A 24,650-nucleotide genomic window follows, 5' to 3' on the forward strand; every position below is an offset into this window, starting at 1 on the left:
CCAAAGCCAGTAATTTTTGACAGATCATATATTTAAGCCAGAATTTACGTATAGTAATACAAAAAAAACAGCATTTACAATAAGGTTTGACAAAGTTAGAAGACTGAGGAAAGGAAATGCCCATTAGTCTAATTGTTTCTGGTCTCCTGATGATATAGGTCTCACATCTTTATCATGTACGGTTGTGCAGATAATGGTGCATACACACGGCCAGATAATGGTGCATACACAAGGTCAGATATTGGTGCATACACAAGGTCAGATATTGGTGCATACACACGGTCAGATATTGGTGCATACACACGGTCAGATATTGGTGCATACACACGGTCAGATAATGGTGCATACACACGGCCAGATATTGGTGCATACACACGGCCAGATAATGGTGCATACACACGGCCAGATAATGGTGCATACACACGGCCAGATAATGGTGCATACACACGGTCAGATAATGGTGCATACACAAGGTCAGATAATGGTGCATACACACGGTCAGATATTGGTGCATACACACGGCCAGATATTGGTGTATACACACGGTCAGATATTGGTGCATACACACGGTCAGATAATGGTGTATACACACGGTCAGATATTGGTGCATACACACGGCCAGATATTGGTGCATACACACGGTCAGATATTGGTGCATACACACGGTCAGATATTGGTGCATACACACGGTCAGATATTGGTGCATACACACGGTCAGATAATGGTGTATACACACGGTCAGATATTGGTGCATACACACGGCCAGATATCGGTGCATACACACGGTCAGATATTGGTGCATACACACGGTCAGATATTGGTGCATACACACGGTCAGATATTGGTGCATACACACGGTCAGATTTTTTTTCAGATCTGAAGAATAACGATTTTAAAAATCGTTCATATCTGAAGGAAAATCTGACATGTCTGAACGATGAACGATGCGCGTTTCCGTTTGTCAGATAACGATATCTGACATCTGATGTGTTTGCAGTCAGTTTGGACGATTTCCATTCATTTTAATACAGTAAAAAATCATTCAATCATTTGCAAATCGTTCAATCGTTCATCTGGCATATCTGACCGTGTGTTTGCACCTTAAGAGATCCAGGTCATACAGGGCCGTACAGTCTTGAGCGAGCTAAACGGCAATTCTGGTCCCCACCACACACTGAGGTCTGCACAGGTGTAGCTACCTACACCCAGCTATACTGTGGTCAGGAAAAACGATTACCCTAAAGGATGAATGTGTACAGAGAGGACTGGTCTGACTTTTGGGTCAGGATAAAGGTGACGAGCTCTATAGTACAGAAACTGCAAGTGGAGAACATTTCAGTGCAGTAAGAATTTTGGTCAACTGGGATGGGGGCCTGGACTGGAAAAGTGACACAAGAGGAGTCAACAATGCTCCTGGCCGCAACCTGCGAGGACATGTGAGCGTAACATGGAGACTTAGCAACTCTACAAAAGTTAAAAAGACAAGATAAAACCTGACCTTGTACCCCTTCCAAGAGCAGATCGACGCCTTTCCTGTAAAAGCCGAATGCAGCTTCGTATTCCTTTTCTGTCTCCTTCTTCATGGCCAAGGTTATTAGCTCGCCAGCCTTCGCCAGGTAATCCGCTTTGCCAAGCTTCTGCTTTAGTTTGGCAGCAAACAGGTTGCGGCTCTCTCTCTCCGCTTCAGCCTTAACCCCCTCATAACTGGAGGCCAAAAAGTTCTGTGCTATAGATCCTGGGGACGGAGGCGCGCCAAACAGCTTACTCGGTGAAATCTGGTTAGATGCCATTCCATCATCTGTGCCGGACAGAGAATCTACGTCCACGGTTAGCGAGATCAGGTCGCTGTCACTGGAGAGACCTAGGGGGGAGAACAAAAATGTGATGCACAGGAAAAAATGATAACAACAGTACAGTAAGTGTTTCAGTTACAGCGTTCAGTGATTAAATGGATTATTGCTTTAGAGAAATAACTCACCCCCACATTCAGACTGGCTGGTGAAGGTCACGTCATCTAGTCCACAAGAGTCCTTCCTCACTAAGAGACAACACACGGGATCCACATTAAGCGCGAGTGGTCGCTGAGACACTTCCATAAGCAAATGACAATCTAACATCCATATTTCTGGACCAGACTGCTGATCCAAAAAAAGATCAAACTTACATTATTCAGATGTGCCCTAAGTAAGCTTTGCAAAAACCACGCCAAGGACCCCCTCTAGCTCGCGTCACAGTGATGGATATAGTGGCGTACCATGTTATCGGTCATTTGTAATGTGCGAGTTCTCTCATTAGATTCCTGCTCATCTATACTGAGTATATTGAATAAAATAGCTAAAACTACAGTAGCAACACTAACAAAGAAAAATGCTGATTAATAGTGAAAAAGTTGCAGAAAGACTAACAAATGCGACTATTGGGCGTATTCAATTAGAAGCGAAAAGCCAGTTTCGCCGATACTTGTTCGGCGATGACGTCATTTTCACCAATTTCATTTATCCCCGTATTCAATTGTAGCGTCTTTTCGCTGGCGCGATAACGCAATGCAATGTAATAGGCGAAAAAGTTTCGCCTATGAATATCCGGCGGAAAAAAAGTGCAGAATTGGGGTTTTAGGTTGCAATGTTGCGGGAACCACCATGCACCGTTTGGACCTCCCTCCCGACGCTAACGGCCTAAAAAAATGCAAAAAAACACGCAAAGGACACCCCAAAAAAGCACTTTGAAAAAATGGGTGAAAAAATTAAAAGTGGGGGTACAAATTTAAAAACTAGTGAAATAACATTTGGGGGTGTCTGGAAGTACGGGGGAGGTGTATTTTTGATTTGTGATGGTGAGTTTTTGGCGCTTTTTAATGCTTGACTTTAGCAACTTAAAAACGTGCTTGCACCCATTTTCATGTACCCCAAATGATGGGAATACTTATTTTCCCCATAAAAAATTGCAAAATGCTATTCTTTACCACTTGCTGACAGTCACGAAATAGCGCCTATTAACACCATTTAAAAACCCCAAATACCTTTAGCAGGGTTATTCGGGGGTACCCATAGTGACCCCCCATGTCAGTGCATCTTTTGGAGTGTGTCAGGCTGATTTCCCCAAAACTTTTTGCCAATTTCAGTTCGCAGAGTCCCATTTTCCCCATTTTGGAATTGAATATGGGGACACGCACGATACTGTTTCACACCTGAAAACTGCGATGACTGTGAAGAGTCCGGCAACGGACTTTTCGCTTCTACTTGAATATGCCCCTAAATGTGGCATATCATGTTGTAGATGAGATACCGATAATGTCTGACAACATGACTTTCCGTGCGTTATGTAAAGACCGCGTCATTGACCGTCATAATCTTCTTTGCTACGTTTTCCCTAATCAGTTTCATTTTATTCGCTACTTTTGTGCACATTTTCGCGATTGGAAGTGCTATGTTTAGCACAGGGCAGTACAGCGGCAGTGCGAAAATGCACTTGCGAAACTTTAGCGCGAGACAGTGTTATTAACGGAGAAGAACATCTAGTGACACTCTATGGAAAATGTGTCGTGCTGAGAACAAAGCTGACTAAGGGCTCCTTTAACAGCGTCCGGCAAGACTAAAAGGCCGCGTTGGTCTTTAAATGGGCTTTTACCATCAGTTCTGGAGATCACTATATCAAGGACAATGTATAACAACATTCCCTTAAATATCTGATGTGGCAAACATAACTTCTGTATAGCATGCGGCCTCCGATATACTGTACAAACAGCTGATACGTGCGCACACTACTCGCAGTCCAGGTTATTCTTACAACAGGCTGAATGACAAAGAGGACAGACAAACTGAAACACAGAATTTCTTGTGTGTGAAAACCCAACATAGATAAAATGTAAAAACACAAAGAGACCCGACACTAGTATTTCCGCAGAAAATCTACGGGCTCTATGTACTAAGCCTTGGAGAGAGATAAAGTGGACGCAAATAATTTACCAACCAATCAGCTCCTAACTGTAATTTTACAGGCTGTGTTTGAAAAATGACAGGAGTTGATTGGTTGGTACTTATCTCTGTCCACGTGATCTCTTTACAAGGCTTAGTACGTAGACCCCTAGGTTTCGGGATAATTAATATGCCCTTGTCGAATACACTATGGGGGCAGACATTTTGAACGCACAACCAATATTCATGGTGATTTAAGTATAAACCAGGCACATCATGACCAGTGTCCATAACTCACTCACTGGGTCCTAGCGAAATTATTGGCTGCGTTCTTCCCAATATCGGTCCAGATCAGAATATATCGGTCTCCGATATTTGTTGGCAAACGGATGTGTTCTCATACACGATTGCAAATAGTCACTGCAAATAGCCACTTTTTCAGCGCACCAGCTCAAAGGCGACTCGGTGGCGTTAAGCATCTTTATCGCTCAAAGTGTGCATCTTATTTGCATAAATCAAATGACTGGGAGCGACGGAACTGTATTGTTGGCGTGCACGGATCGATTTGACGTGCGACGCTTGTACATCTGTGTGCGACTGAGTCTGAATGTTAACAGGGCTCCGATGCAGCGTAAGCGGATTTTTTTTTTTTTTTTTTATATAAACTCTTTTTATTGAGCAAATCACAAAGAAAACAGTACATTCCAATATTCAAAAATAAGGTACAGCACATAACATACTTTTATAATGGGAACTGTACTATTTCAGAATAATAATATAATATACCGTATATACTCGAGTATAAGCAGAGTTTTTCAGCACAAAAAATGTGCTGAAAAAGTACTCCCTCGGCTTATACTCGAGTCAAATGTAGCGCTGACCGGACGGAGTTCGGTCAGCGCTACACACTGCCAAACACACAGCCACCGAAGCCGGCAGCTGCGTGTTTGGTGTAATCAGCAGCCGCTGAGAGTCTGTCAGACTCTCATCGGCGGCTGCTGCTCCCACTGCGGGAGCCATATTCCGGCTCCCGCAGTGGGTGATGGGAGACACGTCGTCATGACGACGTCTCTACCATGCAAAGCGTCTGGAGGAGCGGACAGCGGTGGGACCAGGAGCGGGAGTTTAAAGGTAAGTGTTTATTTTTTTTTAATTCTTTTCACGTCTCCCTCTACTAGGGGGGGGCTACAGGAGGCACTACCAGGGGGCGATGACACCAGGGGGCATTATCAGGGGGCGATTACTACAGGGGCATTATCAGGCATTATCAGGGGGCGATTACTACAGGGGGCACTAAAAGGGGGGATTACTACAGGGGGCACTAAAAGGGGGGATTACCACTGGGGGAACTACCAGGGGAGGATTACTACAGGGGGCACTACCAGTGGGGGATTACTACAGGGGGCACTAAAAGGGGGGATTACTACTTGAGGCACTGAAAGGGGGGATTACCACTGGGGGCACTACCAGGAGGGATTACTACTGGGGGCACTACCAGCTGCTGCCATTTCCCACACTAGGCTTATACTCAAGTCAGTAAGTTTTCCCAGTTTTTTTGGGTAAAAGTAGGTACCTCGGCTTATATTCAGGTCGACTTATACTCGAGTATATAGTACGGTAATAGAAGATTTTCTCATTATAAGAAAAGAAGGAATATAGAAGCAAGAGAAAAATCTTGCAGCAACGGTGTGGCAATCCGTTTAAAAATAGAGAAACAAATAAAGAGAAAAAAGGAAAAGAAAGACTTTAGGAAAGACAAAGGAGAATAAGAGGAGAAAAGAATGGGCGGACTCCATATAGGATCACTCTCTTTCAAACTAAACATAATAAAGAAAAAAATATAAAAGGAAAAATTAATTGTTAAATGGAGAGGAAACATTTTGGTATGTCAGCCAAGGAGACCATATTTTATCAAAGGTTTTGGATGTATTACGTAATAAAGCTGTCATATTCCATCCTGTATATATACCAGATACGTGATAATATTGCCTGCATCGGAGAGGGATGAGGGTTTTTCCAATCCGCTGCAATTTGGCAGGTCATAGCAGACACTATATGTCGGAATAACCTATTCTGAAACCGGGACAGGGAAGGCAAATTCAAGGGAAGTAGAAAATGCCGAGGATCAGAGGGAATCGTAATATCGAAGAGGTGCGAGAGGAGAGCGAGAACCTCCCGCCATATACTAGTTAGTTTGGGACAAGTCCACCAGATATGCAAAAAAACTGCCCTCTCCACCGCAACCCCTCCGACATCTATTCGAAGCATCGGGAAACATTACTTGTAGCCGCGATGGTACATAATACCATCGGTATAGCAATTTATAAATATTTTCCTTTATTTTGACGCAAATAGAACTGGTGGCAGTATTGTCCCAGATCTCTGTCCAATCCTCAGCATCTATAGAGTGTCCCAAATCTCGTTCCCACGCTAACTCATGAGGTTCCTGATTGGAGCTTACTTCTTCCCCTAGTAAGGAATAAATAGCAGAAATAAGACCCCTAGTGGAGGGTCGTCTCCAACATAAAGACTCAAAATAAGTCAAAGATCTGCTAATCAGAACCGAGCTAATTTTCAAGTGGAAATGTCTAATTTGTAGGAACCGGAAAAAATCTTTGGATGGAATTGCCACTCTATCCTGGATTTCAGAAAATTGTGGGAAATTAGTATCTATAGTGATATAATTTACATAATAGATATTACTCGATGACCAGGCAGTAAAAGATGACTTACATAAACCAGAAGTAAAAGATGGATTATGAAGTAGTGGAATCAAAGGGGACAGGGCTGGAGCCAACTTAAAACATCTATTGGTTAAATCCCAAATTGCTAAAGAACGGGAAATTACAGGGTGAGAAGAAACTGTCCGGGGACGTTGAATCTTAGGGATCCACAAGAGGGAGGATACAGTAGCCAGTCCCAGCTCCTCGGCCTCAATAGCCACCCAGACCTTCCCCGCAGCGAAGTTACACCACTGAGCACAATGAGAGAGCTGCGCAGCATAAATATATTTTTTAAAATCAGGAATACCCAAACCCCCACCCCTGGAAGGCCGCTGAAGCAACTTTAGTCTGATCCGCGGACGTTTCCGGTTCCATATGAAAGTAAGCGGATTTTTTTAATCCAGATTACGTTGTGCTTTATCTGTGACTTTGGGCACAAATTCCTGCGTGGGGAAAGTCACAGCCCGGCGTCTGCAGTGCACTCTGAGTGGTGTTTTGCTGCCTTTGTGGGGCCAATAAAACAAAATGTAAAGCAAAATATTGTACACGGGTCCTCTTGGAGCAAGTTAGTCATGCTTGGTTGTCTGCCAAATGGCGTACAGACGCTGGGTGTTTGAGGACACACATGTACCTTCCAGAAAAAATAGACCCCAATTTGCCAGTCACCACCTCTCCTTAGTCAGCCAAACCCCAACTCATGTAAACAACCAAATCCATGAAGTCCTTTGAGCAGAATTGTGTCTAGGGCTAGTTCATCATCTAAGTTATTTCTGAATTCCTGTTTTGTCTTACAAGTGTTGAGAATAAATATATATATATATATATATATATACACACACACACACACACACACATACATACACACACACACATAAACATACATGGGATACAGTCAATATCCCAACAGTCAGAATCCTGCCGCCGGCATCCCGAAGGTAAGTAGCGGGGTTAGGGGGAGGGTTAGGCACTAGGGGGATGGTTAGGCACTAGAGGGAGGGTTAGGCACTAGGGAGGAAGGGTTAGGGTTAAGCACTAGGGGAGGGTGTTAGGCACTAGGGGGAGGGTTAGGCACTAGGGGGAGGGTTAGGCACTAGGGAGGAAGGGTTAGGGTTAAGCACTAGTGGGAGGGTTAGGGTTAAGCACTAGTGGGAAGGTTAGGCACTAGAGGGAGGGTTAAAGTTAGGCACTAAGGGGGAAGGGTTGGGTTTAGGGGGCAGGGGGAAGTTAGAGAAGGAGGGTTAGGGTTAGGCACTAGGGGGAGGGTTAGGCACTAGAGGGAGGGTTAGGCACTAGAGGGAGGGTTAGGCAATAGGGGGATGGTTAAGGTTAGGCACTAGGGGGAGGGTTAGGCACTAGGGGGAGGGTTAGGGTTAGGCACTAGGGGGGGTTAGGGTTAGGCACTAGAGGGAGGGTTAAGGTTAGGCACTAAGGGGGAAGGGTTGGGTTTAGGGTGTGGGCAGGGGGAAGTTAGGGGAGGAGGGTTAGGCACTAGGGGAGGGTTAGGCATTAGAGGGATGGTTAGGGTTAGGCACTAGGGGGAGAGTTAGGGTTAGGCACTAGAGGGAGGGTTAAGGTTAGGCACTAAGGGGGAAGGGTTGGGTTTAGGGTGTGGGCAGGGGGAAGTTAGGGGAGGAGGGTTAGGCACTAGGGGAGGGTTAGGCATTAGAGGGAGGGTTAGGGTTAGGCACTAGAGGGAGGGTTAGGCACTAGGGGGAGTGTTAGGCACTAGGGGGAGGGTTAGGGGTTAAACACTAGAGGGAGGGTTAAGGTTAGGCACTAAGGGGGAAGGGTTGGGTTTAGGGTGTGGGCAGGGGGAAGTTAGGGTTAGGCACCAGGGAAGGAGGGTTAGGGTTAGGCACTAAGGAGGGTTAGGCACTAGGGGATGGTTAGGCATTAGAGTGAGGGTTAGGGTTAGGCACTAGGGGGAGGGTTAGGAACTAGAGGGAGGGTTAAGGTTAGGCACTAAGGGGGGAGGGTTAGGTATAGGGTGCGGGCAGGGGAAATTAAGGTTTAGGCACCAGGGAAGGAGGGTTAGGGAGAGGGGAGGGTTAAGATATAGATAGATAGAGATATATATATATATATATATATATCTCTATCTATCTATATATATATATATATATATATATATATAAATATATATATATATATATATATATATATATATATAAATATATATATATATATATCCATATACACACACACACACACACACACACACACACACACACACACGGGATGTAGTCAGCATCTCGCCTGACGGGATGCCGACGGTCTAAATACCAATGCCAGAATACAGACAGCAGTCGGGATCCCGACTCCAGAATACTGACCGCCGGCATCCCGAAGGAAAGTATCGGGGGTTAGGCTCTAGGGGGAAGGTTAGGGTGCGGGGAGGTGGAGGTTAGGTTTAGGCACAAAGGGGGAGGTATATATATATATATATATATATATATCTCTCAGACAGAAAAAGCCGGCAGTCCTCTTTGCTGATATACGACAGCAAACAATTGTCACTCACCGGACTTCAAAGAAAAGTACTAGGCCGGTGTCTGTCACCCAGTCAGCTGAGAAATATCCTTCTTCAGGTCAACGTTTCATTTTATTAAAAAAATGTCGTCATTATATACACACACACAATCACACTCATATATATACATACATACATACATACATATATATATATACACCAGGGGTAAATTAAGAAGCCATGCAAGGTTTCCCCATGTAAATGCGTGTCACGCTAAGTGCTGGAGAAATGAATATGCAGCGTTTGCGACCTCTGTCAGCAGAAGGAGACGGTGGCGCGGGCATCTTACATGATTACAGAGAACCCCTTTCACATAGTAAGTGCCGCAGAGCTGTCCCTCATTCCTGGCGCCAGCTCCTGGCACCACGTCCCCCTGTTCAGCTTCCAGCACAGAGAGAGAAGAAACTAACAATTATTATTGTGTTACAGGTGAGTAAGCAAAGGCTCGGGGAGAGGGAGAGGCGCATCCATGAGAAAAACAGATTGTAAATGGTACATCGTAACCACTGCGCAACCCTCCTACCGAGAGGAGAATCTGGAGGCCCGGGATGCGGCTTTTATTTAATGGTTTAAAAGGAAATAAAGGAAATTAGAAGAATGAAAAACTATTTTAACTGTAAGAACCATTGGAAAGGTTTGTTTTGATTTGTTCTTTTTGAAATAAAAACACTTTGCTTTCCCCTAACCCATCTCTTCTGCCATCCAACCTTGTTTTACCTGTAACAGAACAAACTACTGGTATAAATTAGAGATATCTTTATGGCCTGGATCTCTGTCTCACGGAGCCTCGTCTAATGAATGTTACCAACTAGAAGTGTCATACGACTTCTACATTTACATTACGGCTGGACAGCTGGACGGGTTGGGTATGGGATGCTGGCAGTCGGTAATATCAGTGCCAGCATCGCAGCCGCCGGGATACAGACTGTATCCCTAGCTGGACATGGTATGTTGCTACCTGGTGGTGGTGCACTGCTCAGTGTCAGCACTGCGATGTTGGTACACATTGTTACTGGTGTCAAACACTGATGCCTGCATGCAACACCAGGGATCCATCTAAAGTTTAGGGGTCTATGTACTAAGCAGTGATACGAGACAGTGAAAAGTGATAAGGAAGTGATAAGGTGCCAGCCAATCAGCTCCCAACTGTCATCTCACAGGCTGTGTTTGAAAAATGACAGTTGGGAGCTGACTGGCTTACACCTTATCACTGCTTAGTACATAGACCCATGTGTGTCAGTACCTGTGAGTACTAACACTGCGGCTGTCATCTTATTGAGCACAGGGCAACTTGTCACAACTGGATGAACAAGTGCCCGCAGTGCCCACCTTATAATGACATTGTTATAGCATGTCATTCAGTTCCCAGGCTCCCAGCGCCCCTCAGATAGTCTCCCACCCTCTCCCTCTCTGCTCCCAATGTATAACTCTTCTCCATTCCCCAAGTCTGATGTCTGTGTTTCACTATTGACTCTGCCATTTCCTCCCATCCCCCACATTCAGTCCCTTTCACAATCCTCATGTTTCCACCTCACAATACTTCCATAATAAGGCCCTTCCTCAGTCTGGAAGTGAATCAAACTCTAATCCACGTCCTCGTCATTTCCCGCCTTGATTACTGTAATCTGCTGCTCTTTGGCCTTCCTAACTCCCACCTCACCACTCTGCAGCCTATCCTCAGCTCTGCCGTCCGTCTCATTTTCCTCTGATTGCTCTATCTCTGCTGCCCCGCTCTGTTGGTCACTACACTAGCTCCGTTAACCGCTCAGAATTATACTCAAACTGCTTTCTCTCACCTACAAAACTTTCACCTTCCAGCCTCATTTCCTCAGCGCTCCTCCCTACATCTCCAGCCTCATTTCCTCAGCGCTCCTCCCTACATCTCCAGCCTCATTTCCTCAGCGCTCCTCCCTACATCTCCAGCCTCATTTCCTCACCGCTCCTCCCTAAATCTCCAGCCTCATTTCCTCATCGCTCCTCCCTACATCTCCAGCCTCATTTCCTCAGCGCTCCTCCCTACATCTCCAGCCTCATTTCCTCATCGCTCCTCCCTACATCTCCAGCCTCATTTCCTCACCGATCCTCCCTACATCTCCAGCCTCATTTCCTCATCGCTCCTCCCTACATCTCCAGCCTCATTTCCTCATCGCTCCTCCCTACATCTCCAGCCTCATTTCCTCACCGCTCCTCCCTACATCTCCAGCCTCATTTCCTCACCGATCCTCCCTACATCTCCAGCCTCATTTCCTCATCGCTCCTCCCTACATCTCCAGCCTCATTTCCTCACCACTCCTCCCTACATCTCCAGCCTCATTTCCTCACCGCTCCTCCCTACATCTCCAGCCTCATTTCCTCACCGCTCCTCCCTACATCTCCAGCCTCATTTCCACTAATCATCCATGAGCTTAATTGGAGTCCACATGTGGTAAATTCAGTTGAATGGACATGATTTTGAAAGGCATACACCTGTCTATATAAAGGTCCCACACTTGACAGTGCAAGTCAGAGCACAAACCAAAAACATGAAATCCAAGGAATTGTCTGTAGACCTCCGAGACAGGATTGTCTCGAGGCACAAATCTGGGGAAGGGTACAGAAAAATATCTGCTGCTTTGAAGGTCCCAATGAGCACAGTGGCCTCCCAGGACTCTTCCTATAGTTGGCCGGCCATCTAAACTCAGTGATTGGGGGAGAAGGAACCTAGTCAGAGAGGTGACCAAGAACCCGATGGTTACTCTGTCAGAGCTACAGCATTCCTCTGTGGAGAGAGGATAACCTTCTAGAAGGACAACCATCTCTGCAGCAAGCCACCAATCAGGCCTGTAGTGGCTAGACGGAAGCCACTCCTTAGTAAACAGCACATGACTCTCAGACCATGAGAAACAAAGATTGTACTATTTGGCGTGAATGCCAGGTGTTATGTTTGGAGGAAACCAGGCACCGCTCATCACCAGGCCAATAACATCCCTACAGTGAAGCATGGTGGTGGCAGCATCATGCTGTGGGGATGTTTTTCAGTGGCAGGAACTGGGAGACTAGTCAGGATAGAGGGAAAGGTGAATGCAGCAATGTACAGAGATATCCTGGATGAAAACCTGCTCCAGAGCGCTCTTGACCTCAGACTGGGGCGACGGTTCATCTTTCAGCAGGACAACGACCCTAAGCACACAGCCAAGATATCAAAGGAGTGGCTTCAGGGCAACTCTGAGAATGTCCTTGAGTGGCCCAGACTTGAATCCAATTGAACATCTTTGGAGAGATCTGAAAATGGCTGTGCACCGACGCTTCCCATCCAACCTGATGGAGCTTGAGAGGTGCTGCAAAGAGGAATGGGCGAAACTGCCCAGAGATAGATGTGCCAAACTTGTGGCATATTCAAAAAGACTTGAGGCTGTAATTGCTGCCAAAGGTGCATCAACAAAGTATTGAGCAAAGGGGCTGATTCAGACCCGCTCGCAAGCGCTATGCGCTCGCAATCGGGTCGATGTTTGCCTCCTGCGCAGGCGCCGCCTCTGGCGTGCGCATCCGCGAGACCTGGCCAGCGACGGGCGCTCCGTCGCTATGGGTCTCACACCAAAACGGGGCGGCTGTCGATTGTGATTGACAGCACGCCCAGTTTGGAGGCGGGCAGGGGGGGTGGCTACACAAACGGAGGCGTTCCCGAAGGAACACCTGCCGTTTGTGAGAGGCACCACTGACATCACCAGTGATGTCAGTGGTGAGCTTCCTGCTCTATTTAGAGCCGGAAGCTCACTGGGGCTTGCGGGAATGAGATCCCACCACAAGGGTCTCGTCGCAAGCAACGATGGTTGCGACCATCACCTGGCGGCTCGCAAAAGCTGTGGGTGGTCACCCACAGTTTATCGAGCGGCCAGCTCCATAAAAAAAAAAAAAACGCCCTGATTCAGAGCGAGCGCTCTGTACATGTGATTTATTTTTTTTATTACATTTGCAAAAATCTTTAAAAAAAAAACTTTTTACTCGTTGTCATTATGGGGTATTGTGTGTAGAATTTTGAGGACGCAAATTAATTTATTCCATTTTGGAATAAGACTGTAATACAACAAAATGTGGAAAAAGTGAAGCGTTGTGAATACTTTCAGGATGCACTGTAAGCCTGTGGGGGCTGTGAAAGAACAACATTCCCCACCTCTGCTATGGGGTTACCCACCACCCTACACAACCCCAGAGATCAGCGCAATGTTACACTGCCGGCAGCAATGTAAGGGGTCAGGTATCAGAACAGATTTTATTAAAATATTTATTCATATTTGTAATTAAAAATAAATATATATAAAATGAATTTTTTTAATAAAATGAAGGTTTTAAAAGTATTAAAGGTGTCATATCACACAGAATCGATCATAATGCGTAAGAGAGTAGATGTGATATCAGAAATCATATAATTACTGAGCTTTTGGAGTTAAGAGTAAGGATAATTAAGAATAAAGAAAGTAGAAAAAACAGGGGACAGGGGGAAGGTGAGGAAATGAGGGATTTGGAAGGCAGAAGTGGTGGGGAATGGGGAACCCAGTAAGACATCAGATATAGAAACGCACTAATCTAGACCCCAACACAGGGTCAGAGATTCCCACACTGAGATCAACAAAGTGAACTTCGCGCCAGGAAGAGCAAAAACATTATTAAAGGGTAAGGAGTGAAGTATATGCACTGGAATCCTTGAAGTCAAGCCAACCAGATGGACATTAACACGGCATACTTGGCCATCGAGGAGAGCATAACATCATCCATGGGCAAGTAGAAGTCCAACCTCTGGCACCAGCCATTAATGGAGGGGGTGTCGGGAACGCCAGTGTACAGGTAAAAACGCTCTCGCTGCGCTGTTCATATGTTTTAACAGATACTATTTATGTAGGGAGACTGGAATATCAGAGTATAAAACTAGCCAGGACCCTGTTCCCGTTGTATTTGGCTAAAACCATTAGCTAGTTGCAAATGAGCACTATAAGAGAGCAATCCCATCAGATATGGAAAAATTCCCCTTTAGCTACTCCACATCTCCAGCAGAGAGGGGACACTGAGAGCGAGTACTTATGGTTTTGTTTCTGGACTTATGTAACATCTCGTAAAAACTTTGTATTGTGTCTCAAGGACCTAAGACAGGAAGAACAAGCAGTACTAACTTGGAAAACCTTGTCCCACACTTATTTGCCCCCCTTAGTGGCTAAATCTCCATCCCATATCTGTAGGAAAGAGGTGTCGTCACTAAAAAGTTCCTCCAAAAATTTATTTTGTAGACGCTAGATATGGTATGGGCTGGGGGAGATTTTTGAGTGCACCTCCAAATGGAGTCAAATATCTACCAAAGCTCCTTCACACCCTCTAAGGAGGACATAAAATGAGGAATCTGAAGAAATTGCCAAAACTCAGTCACAGAGTGAAAATTGACCATGAATGTCTCGGAAAGGATTTGGGTGAACCATTAGTGAGGAGGTGACCTGCTCTTGTCGGCCCTACATCAGCCTACAAACTAAACTCCTCCCGTTGAGTGCCTGGGTTGAAACAAGGAAGGGGATCAATGAAGAGGGGATTGAAGAGAAGCCTTCCTTGGGCCTTCGTTTTCTCCACACAGTCAAAGTAGGACCTATGGTAAGGTGGTTCACAGATGGAATGATCTGGCCCCAGGGAACATATTACAGTGACATAGGTGAAGATAAACTCTGAAAACCCACCCACTGCTTCTCCACGCCCCTTTCCCTCCTTCCCCCTGTACAATCAAGAACCCTACACAGAGCAACCCTTTGGTGGTAGGTAGATATCATTGGGAGTTGCTGACCTCATTGATGTTTAAGTCTGATTAAAATTGAATGCTTGAATCTAATGCTGGCCATACACGGTGCGATGCACCGTGTAGTGCGACTGCCGATCCATCAGCACACGGATCGTGCTGTCACTGCCGGCATTCGTGCAGTCCCCGCAGACCGCACGATATGCCGGCTCCCCCCTCCACCATTTGAATGGGATCGTACATCGCATCCCAGGTCAGATGTAGGAAGACCTAGGGATGCGAAGTATGACCCCGCGGGAGCGCACAGCACGATATCAGGTACGATATCATGCCCATACATGGCACGATATAGCACCTATATCGTGCCGATCTGTCGGATCGGCACGTATATCGTGCCGTGTATGGCCACCTTAAGTTTCCTCCCTCCCCACACAACTTGGCAGATGGCACAGTGCAGAACCGACAGTAACCCCGGGGGAATCCCCACTAGCAACATTTGGAACAAATCGAGTACCGTGGTAGAATATTACTTTTAATAATATTTATTCTATCCAGCCATGACATTTTTTGAGAGGACCAAACCACTAATTCTCTACTGATCTTCTTTAAAATAGGGGTATAATTTATCAGTACTATGCACTAGAATAAACCCTAAATATTTAAGGTTAGTGGGATGCCTTTTGCATGGAAAGGATAGTTTAAGAAGCTCATCATGTCCACAGGGGCTATAAATTCACATTTTGTATAGGTGATCTTCAAATTAGAAAATGTGACCGAACACTACTGAATCCAGACATTAAACAAGGACGTGATACTATAGGGCTGGAAACAATGGCTAACAGGTCATCCGCAAACAATGCCAGGCGATAATCTCTGGGCCCCAGGGGTACCTCAGTAGTATCTGCATTTAAACTAGGGATGTGCAGGCTCGGTTCTACTCGGTTCCGTTCGGTTCTTTTTACCGAATCTTATTGGCTATCCAAAACTCGTGACAGCTGAAACCCAATAAGATCCGGTAAAAAGAACCGAACGGAACCGAGTAGAACCGAGCCTGCACATCCCTAATTTAAACGTATAGCTCTCGCCAAATCCTCCATGCAAAGAACAAAGATCAATGGTGAGAGTGGACAGCCCTGATAAGATACCTATATCCAACAGGACCTATCTGATAAAACACCAGTCACCAGTATATGGGCAGAGGGTGATCTATAAGGAGTGAGAATCCTATATAAGCACTGGTCACCTATCCCCAGGTGCTCCAAGATCCCTCTCATAAAGCTCCAGTCCATCCAATCAAATGCCTTCTCAGCATCAGTAGACAAAAGCACAGTGGCGAGGAATTAAATATCTTAAATATAAGATCTATTCCTTTTATTGTATTGTCTCCCAGGTATAAAACCCACCTGAGAGGATACCAGTTGGGAGCAAAGGATTCAGGCGGTTTGCAATTAGTTTCACAGGTGCACGCTGACGTGGTTACATCTTTTACCACAACAGAGTCTGCAGCTTTATGCTAATGTTGTCAGCAATTCTGAGCCTACTGGCAGTGCCGCTATTCCGTCGCTTTGCGTAATTAGATGCACAATCGGTTGCAAAATTGAATCTTGAAACAGTCCTATAGCAATTTCTCTGTCTGAACAAGGCGTCCTGTGTCAGTGCAACTGCATCTATAGACAAAGTCGCTGTCAGCGACACGCCCGTGTCTGGCTAGCCACCACCCATGTTACCTCCCAGGACTGCCCACTGAAATCTCCAGCTCCTGCACCCACAATTGTACTGTGTCTCCTAGGGGTAACCACTGGAACGCATGCACAGAGCGACTCGCTTATGTCAGTCATCACCACTGCGTTCACCTCTGAATTATGCCCTAGCACATTATAGAAAAACCTGCCCACTCTATAAAGGAATATACGCTACTTATATTTAGAGATGAGCGGTTCGGATTCTGTGGAATCCGAACCGCTCCGAACATTGGGGATCCGAGTCCACCCGAACCCTGTTCGGGTGCTCCCCGCCTGACTCGGATCCCCGTTCGGGGGGGCCATACTACTGGGGGGGCCATACTACTGGGGGGGCCATACTACTGGGGGGCATGCTACTGGGGGGGCCTGCTAATGGGGGGCATACTACTGGGGGGCATACTACTGGGGGGCATTCTACTGGGGGCACTGCATAGTGGACCCTACTACTAAGGGGACTGCATAGGGGGCACCACTGCTGGGGGACATTGTGTAAGGGACACCGCTACTGTGGGCATTGTGTAAAAGGGTCACTACTGTGGGCATTGTGTAAAAGGGGCACTACTGTGTGTCGTAACATAAATAAGAGACACTACTTTATGGTGTAATGTGAATCAGGCCCTATGTGCGGTGTAATGCGAATAAGATTGTGCACTGTGACTCCTAGGGCCGTAGCCCACTTTGTAAACAAGTACTGTGACTCTGCTGGCCGTACCCCACTGGGTGGGTGCACTACCTTTCATTTCTGCCACTGCTGTGTGGCAATGTGTCATAGATGTGCTTTATACTGTGGTGTCTGTGTCGTTGTGCCGCTGCTTTGTCGCTTAGTAACCAGTCAGCTCACTGCAACCTTTGGCCAATAATGTTGAAAACAATATTATAAGCTGTGATATGGTCTAAATTGACTGGAAATTAATGTTATTGAGGTTAATAATACTCTAGGAAGAAAAAAAAGACCAATTTATGTGATTTTAGCTTTTTTTGTCAATTTTTGTAAAAAAATCCAAATCCAAACCCAATTCCAAAGCCGGACGACGAATTAGAACCAAATCCAAATCCGGCAAAAATGGTCCGGCGCACATCCCTACTTATATTATACATCTTCCTCCTATAAACACTCAGCAACACAGTGGTGAATCAGTGACTAAGCACCAGAGGGATTGTGCAATGTAGTGTTAGTACTAGTAGAGCACAGCACATGTAGATGTAGTGTTAGTAGCAGAAGTGCACAGCACATGTAGATGTAGTGTTAGTAGTAGTAGAAGTGCACAGCACATGTAGATGTAGTGTTAGTAGTAGTAGAAGTGCACAGCACATGTAGATGTAGTGTTAGTAGTAGTAGAAGTGCACAGCACATGTAGATGTAGTGTTAGTAGTAGTAGAAGTGCACAGCACATGTAGATGTAGTGTTAGTAGTAGTAGAAGTGCACAGCACATGTAGATGTAGTGTTAGTAGTAGTAGAAGTGCACAGCACATGTAGATGTAGTGTTAGTAGTAGTAGAAGTGCACAGCACATGTAGATGTAGTGTTAGTAGTAGTAGAAGTGCACAGCACATGTAGATGTAGTGTTAGTAGTAGTAGAAGTGCACAGCACATGTAGATGTAGTGTTAGTAGTAGTAGAAGTGCACAGCACATGTAGATGTAGTGTTAGTAGTAGTAGAAGTGCACAGCACATGTAGATGTAGTGTTAGTAGTAGTAGAAGTGCACAGCACATGTAGATGTAGTGTTAGTAGTAGTAGAAGTGCACAGCACATGTAGATGTAGTGTTAGTAGTAGTAGAAGTGCACAGCACATGTAGATGTAGTGTTAGTAGTAGTAGAAGTGCACAGCACATGTAGATGTAGTGTTAGTAGTAGTAGAAGTGCACAGCACATGTAGATGTAGTGTTAGTAGTAGTAGTGCACAGCACATGTAGATGTAGTGTTAGTAGTAGTGCACAGCACATGTAGATGTAGTGTTAGTAGTAGTAGTAGTGCACAGCACATGTAGATGTAGTGTTAGTAGTAGTAGTAGTGCACAGCACATGTAGATGTAGTGTTAGTAGTAGTAGTGCACAGCACATGTAGATGTAGTGTTAGTAGTAGTAGTGCACAGCACATGTAGATGTAGTGTTAGTAGTAGAAGTGCACAGCACATGTAGATGTAGTGTTAGTAGTAGTAGAGCACAGCACATGTAGATGTAGTGTTAGTAGTAGTAGTGCACAGCACATGTAGATGTAGTGTTAGTAGTAGTAGTGCACAGCACATGTAGATGTAGTGTTAGTAGTAGTAGTGCACAGCACATGTAGATGTAGTGTTAGTAGTAGTAGTGCACAGCACATGTAGATGTAGTGTTAGTAGTAGAAGTGCACAGCACATGTAGATGTAGTGTTAGTAGTAGTAGTGCCCAGCACATGTAGATGTAGTGTTAGTAGTAGTAGTGCCCAGCACATGTAGATGTAGTGTTAGTAGTAGTAGTGCACAGCACATGTAGATGTAGTGTTAGTAGTAGTAGTGCACAGCACATGTAGATGTAGTGTTAGTAGTAGAAGTGCACAGCACATGTAGATGTAGTGTTAGTAGTAGTAGTGCCCAGCACATGTAGATGTAGTGTTAGTAGTAGTAGTGCCCAGCACATGTAGATGTAGTGTTAGTAGTAGTAGTGCCCAGCACATGTAGATGTAGTGTTAGTAGTAGTAGTGCCCAGCACATGTAGATGTAGTGTTAGTAGTAGTAGTGCCCAGCACATGTAGATGTAGTGTTAGTAGTAGTAGTGCCCAGCACATGTAGATGTAGTGTTAGTAGTAGTAGTGCCCAGCACATGTAGATGTAGTGTTAGTAGTAGTAGTGCCCAGCACATGTAGATGTAGTGTTAGTAGTAGTAGTGCCCAGCACATGTAGATGTAGTGTTAGTAGTAGTAGTGCCCAGCACATGTAGATGTAGTGTTAGTAGTAGTAGTGCACAGCACATGTAGATGTAGTGTTAGTAGTAGTAGTGCACAGCACATGTAGATGTAGTGTTAGTAGTAGTAGTGCACAGCACATGTAGATGTAGTGTTAGTAGTAGTAGTGCACAGCACATGTAGATGTAGTGTTAGTAGTAGTAGTGCACAGCACATGTAGATGTAGTGTTAGTAGTAGTAGTGCACAGCACATGTAGATGTAGTGTTAGTAGTAGTAGTGCACAGCACATGTAGATGTAGTGTTAGTAGTAGTAGTGCACAGCAGTAGTAGTAGTAGTAGTAGTAGTAGTGCACAGCACATGTAGATGTAGTGTTAGTAGTAGTAGAAGTGCACAGCACATGTAGATGTAGTGTTAGTAGTAGTAGAAGTGCACAGCACATGTAGATGTAGTGTTAGTAGTAGTAGAAGTGCACAGCACATGTAGATGTAGTGTTAGTAGTAGAAGTGCACAGCACATGTAGATGTAGTGTTAGTAGTAGTAGTGCACAGCACATGTAGATGTAGTGTTAGTAGTAGTAGTGCACAGCACATGTAGATGTAGTGTTAGTAGTAGTAGTGCACAGTACATGTAGATGTAGTGTTAGTAGTAGAAGTGCACAGCACATGTAGATGTAGTGTTAGTAGTAGTAGTGCACAGCACATGTAGATGTAGTGTTAGTAGTAGTAGAAGTGCACAGCACATGTAGATGTAGTGTTAGTAGTAGTAGAAGTGCACAGCACATGTAGATGTAGTGTTAGTAGTAGTAGTGCACAGCACATGTAGATGTAGTGTTAGTAGTAGTAGTGCACAGCACATGTAGATGTAGTGTTAGTAGTAGAAGTGCACAGTACATGTAGATGTAGTGTTAGTAGTAGTAGTGCACAGCACATGTAGATGTAGTGTTAGTAGTAGTAGAGCACAGCACATGTAGATGTAGTGTTAGTAGTAGAAGTGCACAGCACATGTAGATGTAGTGATAGTAGTAGAAGTGCACAGCACATGTAGATGTAGTGTTAGTAGTAGAAGTGCACAGCACATGTAGATGTAGTGTTAGTAGTAGTAGTAGTGCACAGCACATGTAGATGTAGTGTTAGTAATAGTAGAGCACAGCGCATGTAGATGTAGTGTTAGTAGTAGTAGTAGTGCACAGCACATGTAGATGTAGTGTTAGTAGTAGAAGTGCACAGCACATGTAGATGTAGTGTTAGTAGTAGTAGAGCACAGCACATGTAGATGTAGTGTTAGTAGTAGTAGAGCACAGCACATGTAGATGTAGTGTTAGTAGTAGTAGAAGTGCACAGCACATGTAGATGTAGTGTTAGTAGTAGTAGTGCACAGCGCATGTAGATGTAGTGTTAGTAGTAGTAGTAGTGCACAGTACATGTAGATGTAGTGTTAGTAGTAGTAGTAGTGCACAGTACATGTAGATGTAGTGTTAGTAGTAGTAGAAGTGCACAGCACATGTAGATGTAGTGTTAGTAGTAGTAGTAGAAGTGCACAGCACATGTAGATGTAGTGTTAGTAGTAGTAGTGCACAGCACATGTAGATGTAGTGTTAGTAGTAGTAGAAGTGCACAGCACATGTAGATGTAGTGTTAGTAGTAGAAGTGCACAGCACATGTAGATGTAGTGTTAGTAGTGCACATGTAGCACATGTAGATGTAGTGTTAGTAGTAGTAGAGCACAGCACATGTAGATGTAGTGTTAGTAGTGCACATGTAGCACATGTAGATGTAGTGTTAGTAGTAGTAGAGCACAGCACATGTAGATGTAGTGTTAGTAGTGCACATGTAGCACATGTAGATGTAGTGTTAGTAGTAGTAGAGCACAGCACATGTAGATGTAGTGTTAGTAGTAGTAGTAGTGCACAGCACATGTAGATGTAGTGTTAGTAGTAGTAGTAGTGCACAGCACATGTAGATGTAGTGTTAGTAGTAGTAGTAGTGCACAGCACATGTAGATGTAGTGTTAGTAGTAGTAGTAGTGCACAGCACATGTAGATGTAGTGTTAGTAGTAGTAGTGCACAGCACATGTAGATGTAGTGTTAGTAGTAGAAGTGCACAGCACATGTAGATGTAGTGTTAGTAGTAGTAGTGCACAGCACATGTAGATGTAGTGTTAGTAGTAGTAGTGCACAGCACATGTAGATGTAGTGTTAGTAGTAGTAGTGCACAGCACATGTAGATGTAGTGTTAGTAGTAGTAGTGCACAGCACATGTAGATGTAGTGTTAGTAGTAGAAGTGCACAGTAAATGTAGATGTAGTGTTAGTAGTAGTAGTGCACAGCACATGTAGATGTAGTGTTAGTAGTAGTAGTGCACAGCACATGTAGATGTAGTGTTAGTAGTAGTAGTGCACAGCACATGTAGATGTAGTGTTAGTAGTAGTAGTGCACAGCACATGTAGATGTAGTGTTAGTAGTAGTAGTGCACAGCACATGTAGATGTAGTGTTAGTAGTAGTAGTGCACAGCACATGTAGATGTAGTGTTAGTAGTAGTAGTGCACAGCACATGTAGATGTAGTGTTAGTAGTAGTAGTGCACAGCACATGTAGATGTAGTGTTAGTAGTAGTAGTGCACAGCACATGTAGATGTAGTGTTAGTAGTAGTAGTGCACAGCACATGTAGATGTAGTGTTAGTAGTAGAAGTGCACAGCACATGTAGATGTAGTGTTAGTAGTAGTAGTGCACAGCACATGTAGATGTAGTGTTAGTAGTAGTAGTGCACAGCACATGTAGATGTAGTGTTAGTAGTAGTAGTGCACAGCACATGTAGATGTAGTGTTAGTAGTAGAAGTGCACAGCACATGTAGATGTAGTGTTAGTAGTAGTAGTGCCCAGCACATGTAGATGTAGTGTTAGTAAAAGTGAGCAGCACATGTAGATGTAGCAGAATCCTGGGACTGGCTCTAGGTTGGGGACCAGAATTCTCACCTTATACCAGAGGTTCCTAAATGTGGTCCTCAAGGCTCCCCAACAGTTCAGGTTTTAGAGAAATCCATGGTTGAGCACAGGGGGGTAAATCAGATTGACTGAGGTACTAATTAAGCCTCCAGTGGTCAACCACGGCTTCCTTTAAAACCTGAGCTGTTGGTGAGCCTTTGCGGACCACGTTTTGGGATCCTCTGCCTTATACAATAAGTAACGTCACCACCAATGTATACAAAACTCCAGCAGATATTCAACAAAACAGTAAAGCAGCCCGCTCTCTGCAAACATGATCTCATCAGCCCGAAACTAAACGGATCCACTGAAATAGTTAACTGGGATAAAATGAAAGTGTGCCCGCACTGACAGCAAAATGTGTGTTTTCATGTGTCTTCTGCATTACAACATTAAAATAGCATTCTTACCATCCTTCATAAAAATGCCATTTACTTGCCCTGCAAAATTAGCAGTTGATTAATTCAGATTCTGTAGATTATTGTGGGTCACCATTGACAGCTGTATTATGTGCAATCATTGTTGCTGAGTGCCACAACACTTAATTGGCACTGTCACTTAAGGAAAAAAAAAAAAGAATAAAAATGAAACAGAAAAAAACACAGATATTCATTTTTCAAGTGTTTTGAAGGCCGGTTTGAATACTGTTAACATTTCAAATTTGCATCTCTCAATCACAGCTGTTCCCCAGATTCTGACACTAGACTGAATTCCAAACATTTATGTATGAGGCCGGGGATGGCAGAGGCCTGATCTCCATCTGACGGAGGAGTCAGCACAGCAATACTGCCACCAAGAGGGAAAAATAACACAACGCCCATTGCTGAATACCCGAGCCATGGTCATGATCTCTAATGGAAATCATACGTATGGCTTTAGGGCGGACAGCAGAGCAATAGAACACTTCAATTATGTATAAATTTCACTTTATATCACTTCCTAAAACATAACTCCCCCCCCCCCCCACAGTCCAATAAATCGAGGGGCTTGCACAATGGCATGAACCAGCCCCCATGTAACTGCACAGAATTAATACTTCGGGGTAGATTTACTAAAAGTCGATTTTGGTCGACGGTTGGACAATTTTTTGTCGATTTTGTGCTTCAGGGTCTAAATCACATATTTACTAACAGGTGAATGCAGGATGGTGGAGTATATCGCGCGGTCGCTCACTGGATCGTGCAGTGTGTGTATGGCCGCATGATATATCCTTCCATCATCCATTGGGGGTGGCTGGGCTACACGTCGTGTATCCGGCCCTGAGGCACAAAACCTTGTAGGACTGTACTGTGGTGAGCTGGCGTGCAGAGCTGCACTAAAACGTTGGCACATATGGGAGGGGGGCACAGGTGAAGCCATTCATCGAAATCTACCTGGTAGAAGCTCGTCTTGGGCTGACCCAATTGCAATGTGAGAGAAGGCTTTGTAGCTAGAGGAGACCAAAATGCCAAAGTGCAAAGCAATGAGTGTAGCACAAATGTACCACTGCCCACACTAACACAGTGACGTATGGCGGTGCCAGCATTATCAATGTACCACTGCCCACACTAACATGCAGTGACGTATGTCGGTGCCAGAATTATCAATGTACCACTGCCACACTAACACGCAGTGACGTACGTCGGTGCCAGCATTATCAATGTACCACTGCCCACACTAACACGCAGTGACATATGGCGGTGCCAGCATTATCAATGTACCACTGCCCACACTAACACACAGTGACATATGGCGGTGCCAGCATTATCAATGTACCACTGCCCACACTAACACACAGTGACGTACGGCGTTGAAAGCATTATCAATGTACCACTGCCCACACTAACACGCAGTGACATACGTCGGTGCCAGCCTTATCAATGTACCACTGCCCACACTAACACGCAGTGACATATGGCGGTGCCAGCATTATCAATGTACCACTGCCCACACTAACACACAGTGACGTATGGAGTGCCAGCATTATCAATGTACCACTGCCCACACCAACGCGCAGTGACGTATGGAGGTGCCAGCATTATTATTAATGTACCACTGCCCACACCAACACACAGTGACGTATGTCGGTGCCAGCATTATCAATGTACCACTGCCCACACTAACACACAGTGACATATGGCGGTGC

At 44.8% G+C, this 24,650-nt stretch overlaps 1 protein-coding gene across 2 annotated transcripts in view; it reads right to left on the minus strand.

The window, feature by feature from the left end:
- The window catches only part of RPS6KC1 (ribosomal protein S6 kinase C1), a 194,056-nt gene that overhangs the window by 126,710 nt on the left and 42,696 nt on the right, over positions 1–24,650 (minus strand). For both annotated transcript variants that reach the window (XM_088458853.1, XM_088458852.1), the window contains exons 6-7: positions 1,979–2,038; positions 1,499–1,861 (exon numbers count right to left, since the gene is read on the minus strand). In XM_088458853.1, coding sequence (XP_088314979.1) covers positions 1,499–1,861; positions 1,979–2,038 — 423 coding nt within the window. The remainder of the gene's footprint in view (positions 1–1,498; positions 1,862–1,978; positions 2,039–24,650) is intronic.

The sequence above is a fragment of the Taudactylus pleione genome, unplaced genomic scaffold (assembly GCF_031769625.1).
Source record: "Taudactylus pleione unplaced genomic scaffold, aTauple2 ptg000860l, whole genome shotgun sequence".
In the NCBI taxonomy this organism is placed as follows: Eukaryota; Metazoa; Chordata; class Amphibia; order Anura; family Myobatrachidae; genus Taudactylus; species Taudactylus pleione.